This window comes from Centropristis striata, chromosome 15 (assembly GCF_030273125.1).
Source record: "Centropristis striata isolate RG_2023a ecotype Rhode Island chromosome 15, C.striata_1.0, whole genome shotgun sequence".
NCBI classification, from domain to species: Eukaryota; Metazoa; Chordata; class Actinopteri; order Perciformes; family Serranidae; genus Centropristis; species Centropristis striata.
Window position 1 is genome coordinate 29,578,809 of NC_081531.1, and position 10,349 is coordinate 29,589,157.

Consider the following 10,349-nt stretch of genomic DNA (forward strand, 5'->3'; position numbering starts at 1 on the left):
TTATCAGCCCATTGAATGACCGGTAGCTGAAAAGTAAGCTGTTCCTCTTAGTTAAAAGGCTGCAGTTTAGTTACGATTAAACTACAGAACTTCTCCAAGGTGAGGACATAAAGTTATTGGTTGGGCGTTATAAAAGATTGTTCAAAAACTAAAATAAATGCACATAAATGCTGGATAAATGCCCCCGCGACCCGGCCCCGGATAAGCGGAAGAAAATGGATGGATGGATGGATGGATAAATGCTGGAAATGAAGTTGTTACATGAACGACTTGATGCAAGTGACGTGACGTGAAGTTGAAAATAACATCATTGACTTTTGTTTTCATGTGGGACAAGAACCCCACACTCCTGGGTCAGAATTCTGGGTTCACCCCTTGTCCCTCACATTTTTAAATCTTCTCAAATCCCATTATTCTCTCCATCTGTTAACTGACTGACCAAGGTTGACTGTTTTTGCCAGTGCTATATCACTGTACGTTGATTCATTTTGCATATTGGTCTTTTATTTTCTTATTCTCTTTGCTGATCCTGCCCCAATATCAGGGATAACATAAAATAAATCTCTGAAAAACAAAACAAAAATAAAACTCCCTGCTTCGTTTTAACTGGCTAACATACTACTCATTGCCAAACTCTGCTTGGGAAAATGTAAACCCTTCCAGTCTTCATGCCGAATATCATTTCATTGGATTTCATGGGAAACCCAACTGGGCACAGGCATTGAGACAAGCACTAGCCAGTGTTCTCACTGATGGTCGTTTGTTTATGTAGGTCACACAGAGACATCAGAATTAAATTGCTACAGTTTCATAACCAGATAAAACTACTTGTTGTTGCTTCAGGTGTTTCTTTGTGCAGTTCTTCAGATAATTGAGCACATCTTAAGTGCACCAGCACAGCAGTTTTCTCTAGTGCTGTATCATCTCCTGAGGCACATCGGACATATTAGTATTGATTATGTTATTTCCACCAATATCTGCTCCGAGCTCGACCCAGTCGCCACTCTTCAAAAGAAGCAATACAATCATATTCTTGCTGTGATTACATAACAGTAAATTGTTCTTCTGCCACTGTGAGAATTACACAGATATTTTTATAGCTATAGAGAGACATCGAACAGAACTACTTGTCAAACCATTTTGAAATTGAACTCTTTAATGTTCACATAGATGACAAGTAGTTTCAATCACTGTGAAAGATATTCTCTGATATGGAACATAAGTGCAATATGTTGTTTGGCCTGTTTATGTTTTGTTTTATAGACCCATTTGTCTTTGGCTGTAGGACTCGGTGCACTGCTGCTGCTGCTGCAATATTGTTTAGCAGTACCACTTTTCAAAATTGGCAAGTCTGTTGGCAGAGGGCTGCAGAATCTCAGCAGAGCTCTTAAGTCAAGAATTTAGAGCTCTCTGCATGAGCAAGCATGGAAGCTTGTTCATCCCATTTAGTTAGTTGCATTGTCTTTGTCTTTTCTGTTTGCACTGGGAAGTAAGTTTTATTTAAAAAAAAAAGTCTCTTTGAAGTACATTTTAGCTCATACAAAAAAATGTAAGCTAGATTTGCAATGCACAATGGTTTAACACAAGCATTAACACAGTGCAGCTGTCTTTGGGGTGATTTCTGAAAGCACATGATACATTTTTTGCATGGTTATGAATGCTACTATAACACTGCAGGTATTTTGATGGACAAAAAGGGAAAAAGAAAACCAGAGATCTCATCTTTTTTATTGCACGGACTCATGAAATTTTGGCACCTGCAACTCCAACGTTTATGCTAATGTAACCTTGAATTGCTGGCTTTAAACAGGGATTAGGCGCAGGCTAGAGGGGAAACACTTCTTTTTAACTCCAGCCTCCAGATTTCTTTCATTTTCCAAACTTGTAGTCTTCAACGCCAACTGTCACTAAATGTTTCAGACTTCATGCTGCTCCCTATGGAGCCACAGACGGCTTTTCACATTTTTTTTGTACACATACAGTACACGCAGACTTGTAAACAGACTTTGATGTGCAAAATCCCTTTAAGTTACATAAAGTGAAGTTTTTTTTGGTAATTACCTAAACATTGCACCTCTGTACGCGTGCATGCATTATCATAACTTCTTTTCAAAGAAAACCCTCGCTTAAAAGTACCTTAGTGGCCGAGCTGCGGGAGGTAAAGTCTGCTGTGGAGCCACATTTCCCACAATAATGTCACTTTCACTTAGTATTATTTCTTCTTAGTGGCATTTAAATTAAAACATCTAAGTATTTCCGACTCAAATTGTAATATTATAATCTTTACTTGGCTTAATGCTCAAATAAACTCCTTCTTTTCTCATTAGCTCTTTTCCCCAAAATTCTCTAAATCTCATGCTTCCATTGCTTTGGCAATTTGTGAAAGCTTCAGTGAAACCATCCACAGGGTTGTGTGTCATGTTGTAGCTTTTTATGTCCATGTGCCATGAGTGTGTTCATGGGTTTGTCTGCATGTGCACATGGACATTTTGAATGTGACTCACGCTTCATTGCAGCCTTTCGTCATGTCATTGTTTTACTCCGAAACCTTTTATGAAGTTCAGATTGTTTGGGGATTTGGAGACCATCAGCACAATTGGCGAGGGCATAATGAATGTTTCTCTATTTAGTCGCTAATGCAGTTGTGAAAAGATGCAATGAAGCTGTACATCTCACCTGAAAATGTTCTTTATTTCATTCATAAAGTGAATGAGGGGACATTTTTGGACAAATTAAAAGATTTCTAGAGAAATAGTCAGTAAATTCTGATTTATTTTTGCATTTCAAAATGATACCATTCAAAAACTGCACATTTAGGAGAAGCAGGTAAGAGGGTCGATTGAAGGGGAAATGTAACATCAACTGGAATTCATGGAGCATTAATCAAAACAGTGCATAACGGAATCTCCTGGAAAATTAGATAAAGGAATCTGTGGCCATAAATTTGAAGCAGGCATGTTGACAACGAAATAACATTAACTTTCAAGAGTGAAATGAGTAATTTGTTATGGATGTTACTAGCTGAAGGTCACAAAGATTAGGAGCAAAATTTGAGGACAAAATCATGTTTATAAGCTTCGACATTGTTCAGGAGACTGGAACGCTACTGGGTGAGATTATCTCAATCTATGGGGAGGAAGGGAAGAGTCCTCTGCAAAGGCTTCTGCTGGTCACTTGTAACACAGGCTTATGGCTATTCAGCAGCACGCAGGTGATGTTGAGACGTCTACACTTTCTGGATTTTCCTGGGCAGCCATTTGAACAGGGTCTTGCACAGCTTTTTGCTTCTCACCTTTGACTTTGATAAGTTCTTAATGATGACGTTTCTAAGCAGGCTGAAGTTCAGGGATTGGGATAGATGCAGGGAAAAGTCATTATTTCCTCTTGCTGAATCATTCAGAATCTCCAAGAAGCGTCTTTCCTGCTGCCTGAAGTCGTACTCCACACTGGACAAACAGACATGCAACCCAAAATTACTAAAACCACAAGAACACAAAGATGTGAAACAACAGAAGAAGTATTAAATTCTTGCCATGGATGCATTTTGTCAAATCTGCAACTTTACCAGCTTATTTTCTATTATTCATCAAGCTTTTGCAGCTACAGTTCACTTTGTGGTACTCATGTGGAAAGCTCTGCGCTTGTCAGATTTCAAAGTGGTGGATTGGTTCAGGCAGGAAGACATTTCCCAGCAGGATATTGTTTTTTTTTTCCTGAAGGCGCACTCATCTTGTTCAAATTTCCTTATCTTCCACCTGGCCTTTAAGGACCACATGCCAAAACACGCCAGTCAGCAAATCAACTTACATAACTCTTTTTTTTTTTGTCATGCAAAAGCGCCTTTGAAAATAAGTAGATGAAGAGGAGTGTTTTGAATATTTCAAGATAAAGACCGTTTTAGGCTTTGCTTTGTGGAGCAGGAGGCATTTTTTTTCCATAAGATAATGAGAAGACTTAGATTTCTTAGCCTCCTTTCAAATACAGTCTGTTTGGAACAATTGTTTTTTCACTTTACTGTTGCCCCCAGCTGATGCAACATTTCAGCTAATGCGTGCAAACGAGAATTAAAGTTTGAATATTAGAGCTTACCGGCGTTGCATAATAAGTTGTCACATCTGCAATGGCATTGGAAATATGTACTAAAAGTGTCAACATCTTTCTTTAATGGAATGGAAATTAGAGTCTCACCTTTAAATTAAAAGTGCTTGAAATTGCTGCAGGATGGGAAAACATTTTCTCTTTGCTACTTTGACTTTCAGAGAGTGCATTTCAATCTCCATAAATCTGCCGTGTGAATAGATTGAGTCACACACAGTCAGTGCTTCAATTTGACAGTTGTTTCAAAAGATTGATGATTTTTTGCTCAGAGAGGAAAATGTAATCTTCCTATGTATTCTGATGGAGAAACAAATGAGCAGTACAGAGATTTTCATTTGGTAAGCTGCCCATACAGTAAGTCATTCATTTTCAGTGAAGTGAAGTGAGCAGGCTGGCAGAGAAGTGCTTGGCAACCGAAATGGCAAATGGGCTCAACCTTGGTGAATTGTGTGTCTTAATCACAAAGGAAAGTGTAAATAAAACCTATATTTCCAAATGGCCCGTGGGTAAAGTGATGCATGGTCCCACTGCTGTGGGTAAGTAATTTAGAATTCTCCTGTAATCCTTGTTATCGTATTTTTTATTGAAATAATTTAAGCACTCATCCTGCGGTACTTCATAATAAGTCTATTATACAGAGTGTCGTTAAAAAATATTGATTCAATTTTAATTGTTTTCTTAATATCCTTTTAAAATAATCTCTCATCTTAATATCTTAAGCCCAGGCACATTTTTCTAAATGAAGGTTCTCTGCCCGAGCCTATATAGTCAACATCCTAATATATATTCATGACTAGGGATGGGAATAATTAATCAACTATCGATTAACAGTCGTTAAGAATCTGGTTGATCACATGGAATTTTTAATCAACCCGTGTATTTTCTAATTTTATCTATGACTGTATGAATAAGCCAATGTGCTGAGAATTAATTTGGATAAAGCTACAGTTTGCAAACTGAAAGCTGCAATAACAATTATAAAACACACAAATACTGGAGTATTAATTTGAGCAAAGCTAGCTTACTGTATCAAACCTTGCTAGCATGAATTACTGGGTTTAATTTGATCCAAAACTTATTTTAACACAAATCACATTTAAATATGCAAGTTAACTGTTAAAAAACTAACCTCATGCCTCTTCGGGGGCTAAAACATAAAACATTGAACTCCTTGACGTTATCTTTACAGTAAAATCTCAGTTGATTTAGTTTTATAATTGACAGGATCAAGTCTCTTTTCATCCTTTCAAAATAAAAGTGTCCGTTATCAAAACAGGCTTTTGCATAGTACTGTATTTTTATCTTTTATTATATCCATGTATGCATGTTTTTATCCATGTATACATACAACATATATATAAAAACATTGCGATTAATCGATTAATTAATTAAGCGCCTTTGGGTGTCTTGAAAAGCGCTATACAAATTAAATGTATTATTATTAGTATTATTATTATAATTGAACGCCCATCCCTATTCATGACATTCTGCAACAATAGTTTTTATATTTGGGTGAGAGCTGAATTCTAGAGCGGCTCTAATCACTTATCAGTTCAAACACTGCATGCAGGCGAAATTGGCAATTTCACTATTATCTCACCTGTAGACAATACAAGCAGTCTTCTGGCAGGTTGAGCAGTTTCTGAGGTCCTGTCCAGTTTTGTAGCATCGCCGACTGCCATGAAAGAAAGTAAATTAAATTGCAAACAATAAATAAGGGCAACTTCCAAAAAACTCTCCTCTTTTCAGATTCACAGTTGAGTATTCTCTCCACTCATCCTCTCCGTCTGATATTTACTCAGACCGCTGTTGGCAGCGATGAGCTGTATAACATGCATTATGTCAGACATCAGTCGGTTATTAGGAGCTGGTTATTCTGAAACATGACCTCAGAGGCAGTCACAACTTATTAGCACACTACAGTGGATGAGAATGATTGACAGAGACACATCGCCAGAAGGCGGTTTTTAATTCTTGTTATTTGTCCCAGAAGAGTTATATGGCTAAATAAATCTCTCCGAGATGTGCCCCCCTTGAAAATGCCCAAATAGGTTTCTGTCACACTCGAGCACATAATCACGGACTGGTTTGCAAACTTGTAACAATGTTAATGTTGAGTTCACATCATCACACTACAGTTCCTGATTTATAGTGGCCACAGAGCCAGCTTAGGAACAGCTTCTTTAACAGTATGTTGGCATTTAAAAGGTATTTGCACAACTTAAATTCATAGTATGTAATAAATGGTGCAAATCATAAATTTGGCTCTTGTTTGAAGTTTTATTTCAAGTATGGATATTGGTTTAATCTCAATGTCTAAGTGTCACACAATCAATCAATTACATAACCAAATTATGCTAATTCTTATTATATTTGCATTGAAAAACAACATTGCACGAATGAATCATTATTTTGAGTCATGATATTCAGATACTAAGATATTTTTTTCTCATCATAATGAATCACATGATCATCACCAGGCCATATTTAAATTTTTTTTTCTTCTTTTGGTGTAAATGGGCTTCCATAGCTACCTGAACTGTTTTTGTGATAATAGTTGGTTGGATGGTTTATTATGAACATCACAGTTCCTAGTAGTTTCTTCACTAAATTATGACTGAATAATCACATATATAATTACACAAACATGCATGCAAAAGTTTTTCTTAGATTGAAAATCGATGCAGTTTGCCAATGAACTGCAAAATCACTAAGTGGTTCCAGTAAATGCAAGTGATGACTCACTGGAAAGTCAAAGATCAGCACTGCAGGACAGCTTTTAAAGTAATTCCCTCGACTAAATTCTGGCAAACATCTCTACCTGTATTGGACTGAACGTTGAGTGTATTAATAATTCAGTCATATCTGACCCTGCAGGTAAACTAAAGGATAAATTAAATGTTTAATAAGCGTCATGGAATAATTATGTTGCAAGTAAATGCAAGACACGTATAAACATTCCACTCGAGGAGTTGTTTCACCTACCCTACCACACATACGTGCAGACACGCGCAACAGCACGATTCCCCTTACCCGCTGGTGGGAGTGTGGCACGCCTCCAGGTCATGGATAATGTTAAGCAGAGTGGTGATCCTGTCCTTGTTGGCTGCCAGGCTGGCCTCCACAGTCTCCAGCCTCTGCTGTAGGGCTGTTGATTTGCAGCACTGTGGGGAAGGAGGCAGCAACAGGGCTGCAGCAGCTGGGTGGGAGTGAGCCAGGCTGGTGTCCTCTGGGCACGGCAGAGGGGGAGCGGGGCTAAACTTTGAATCCGGTCTGCCGATTGCCTCTGCCTTGCAGAACCGGAGGCGGGGAAGGGATGCCAAGTGCATTGTTGATGATGGCAGTATGGAGTTACATTCAGGCCCTTTGTGTTTACAAAGCTCTCCCTCACTTTTAAAATGGGCTGGTGCAGTGAATGAAAGCTCTGGACTAGTGTGTGCTTGTGGTGAAGAATATGAATTAGAGTTTTGGTGGACTGGAGGTTTGGTTATGGGCTGTGCACCAGTGTTTTCCAGCGATGAGATAGTGGGCTCACAGTTAGTTTGTGCTTTGGCAGAAAGTGTTGAATAATTGGCAAGTGTCTGTTTATCTGCGTTAGATTTAAGCTTAATATTTGCATGCCTGACTGATACTCCCAAGGCAAATTGTTCTGTATTTGCATCTGTCTCCTGGGCTTTTTTTACTGGTGGGCATGTAGCACAGAGTCCCTCATATTCTGTTTGTGTGTATCCTTGATAATGTGCGAGCCTTTGTTGTTCTGTGTTTATGCAACCCTGCAGACAAGAGCTGCTTGACTTAATTAGGGAAATGTTATTCTGAAGGTTGGTGACCTGGGACAGATTTGAATTTTCATGGTCATTTGACTCGTGCGCAACTAATTCATTGATTCGATTACCACTGAATTTGTTTAAATCAGTATATGATTCAGTACTGGGAGTAATGGTTGATTTAGGATTGTGGGTGCTTGCATCATTGCCTCTGTTATGAATTTTTGACACATTTAGCGGCTCAGATAGTACAAGCGGAGCTGTTGTGGAGTTGTTTTCCTCATTGGAAACGAAACCACACACACCTGACTCATTACTGCTTTGAGTTCTTCTGTCTGTTGCTTCTGTGTGATCAGGATGATTTACGCGAGGCGCTTCATTACCATTAAGATCTTTGTTGTTTTGTTTTGTGTCTGCTGATTGAAGTGAACGTGTACCTGATGCACAGACATTGCTTTGGTTTCCTGTCAATGTAGATGAAGAGGTGGAGACGGTGGGTGGTGAGTTTTTCAGATTGATTGAGGAGTACCTGAGGGCTTTATTTCGGTATAGAGAGCTGTCACATGTAGCGTTGGAACTGGGAGCTGCACTTGAAGGCAACCTAGCTCTTGAGTCTAGGGGTTTCGCTGCACTTGGCGCTGCGTTCAGAGACGCTGTAGAAACATGAAGCGCAGGCTCAGAATTCGAGGAGTTACGTTGGATTAGGTGGATTTGTTTAGCAACAGATTTATGTCGAGTGCTGATATGAGCTGAGTTAGGGCGATGACTCAAAGTGTTCTGTGAGACAACAGTGCTGAGACGTGGATGTGGTGTAGTTGAGTTCATTACAGTGTCTGTAAAAGACATTTTAACCTGTGAGTTGCTGTTGACTGTTGAAGATGGAGGTGTATGACTTGAATTGCATGAGGTACATGGTGGACTTGCAGGTGCAGGTTGTGCAATCAATTCTGGTTTATGAATGGCATCTAATGAATTGGCCGAAGCAGGAGACTTAGGGGTCATTCTTGGGCTGCTAGTTGTATTTATTGCTACGGTTACTCGTGCTGCATGCATTTCATGTTGAGCATTAGCAACTTTACTTTCAGTGGTAATCGTCTTTCCACATCCCACCGCAGTGGTGTACAAATGACTTGGTGGAGTATTTTCAGGTGTAGCGTGCACAGACACACACACACTTTGAGGCACATTACGTTGCGTAGAGTTGTGTTGGGATAGTTTGAGAAGCTTGGGATAAGTGTGTGAATGTGGGTCGTTTGGTCTGGTGGCCGTGGCCATCTGTGGAGTCAGCATGAGACTTGTTGGTCGGGGGATCTTGCCGACATGTGATGGTTGTGGAAAAGATTTTAAACTGGCTTCCTCTTGTCTTGTTTCAATAGTTGCTTTAGTGACAGTGATGGTTTTAGCATGTAGGATGGTTGTGGGTTGAGGGGATGTTGCATCATTGGCAGCATTTGTCTGTGACAAATTGACCAAATTGCTGCGGGAGTGCACTGGGCATGCTGGATGTGGTGTTTTCCCATACTTTAGTTCCTCACTAAAATATAACAGCTGTGGATTAATGTGTGTCGTTTTGTCTCCGTTTGTGATGCTCTCAGAGATTTCATGAATGCTTGGCTTAAGGTTTTTCTCAATAGGGGGCATCTGGACGTGCATGGTAATCGAGGGTGAGGTAAGGGCTGAATTCAGTGGTTTCTCTGCAAGGCAAGCATCAGCAATTGAGCATTTCTCCCCCGAAGCCGAAACTCCGGTGGTTGCGGCCTGTCTGCCACCGCAGTGGCTGCATATTTTTTGTGTCACACTGAAAGGTCGGGCAGCAGATAACAGCAGCGTCTTTCCACACCGATCTGCATAATGACTTTGGTCTCTTCCACGAGAGTTTGAACTCTTAACAGGCTCCGCTTCATCGTTATGAACGCTGATTCCACCGATCGCCTCCGAGTCGACCACGCTGCCGTTGGTGTAGCGGGCAGCAGATTTCACTTTAGGCCTGCAGTTGGTTACATTCCCTGCAAAGTGTGGGTTGGTCTTGATTGCCCTGGCATAGCAATAAGTCCCACTACTGTTCCTCTGACTGCAGGTCACATCCTTAGAGGCCTCACCTCCAAGTGCTTTGAAAGTCACTTCCTTCTTGGTCTTGGATTCCCCACTTTTCTTCTTTAAAATAGCCCTTTTCTCCTTGTCAGTCTTTGTCAGCAGTAATATCTCCCTATATTCCGTTTCAGTGGTAATATAGCTCTTGGAGGTGTGAGTAATGTTATCTGATGGTGTCGAGGGAGTATCAGTTAGTTGTACACTGTGCTGTGCGGATGGTCTGCTTATCCCTGGGGACGTCTGAACACCGACGCTGCACTGAGGTCCCCAAGGTTGCAGCAGGGCTCCTCCAGTTCTGTCTCCTCCTGTTGTCCTCCAACCACGCACTCCAACCAGGGCAGGGACACCTAAAACTGGAACCGGAGTTGTCAGGTCAGTCGCTCGTCTCCCCAT

The 10,349-nt window shown here is 40.3% G+C and overlaps 1 protein-coding gene across 1 annotated transcript; it reads right to left on the reverse strand.

Annotated features, from left to right (window-relative positions):
* Positions 1–2,754: 2,754 nt before the first annotated feature.
* On the reverse strand, positions 2,755–10,349 carry LOC131986238 (mucin-2). The gene is made up of 3 exons (XM_059351090.1): positions 7,132–10,349; positions 5,699–5,773; positions 2,755–3,446 (listed from the first exon to the last, which is right to left on the reverse strand). Exons 1-3 carry the CDS (start codon positions 10,347–10,349, stop codon positions 3,227–3,229), a joined length of 3,513 nt encoding a protein of 1,170 aa, XP_059207073.1. The 3' UTR covers positions 2,755–3,226.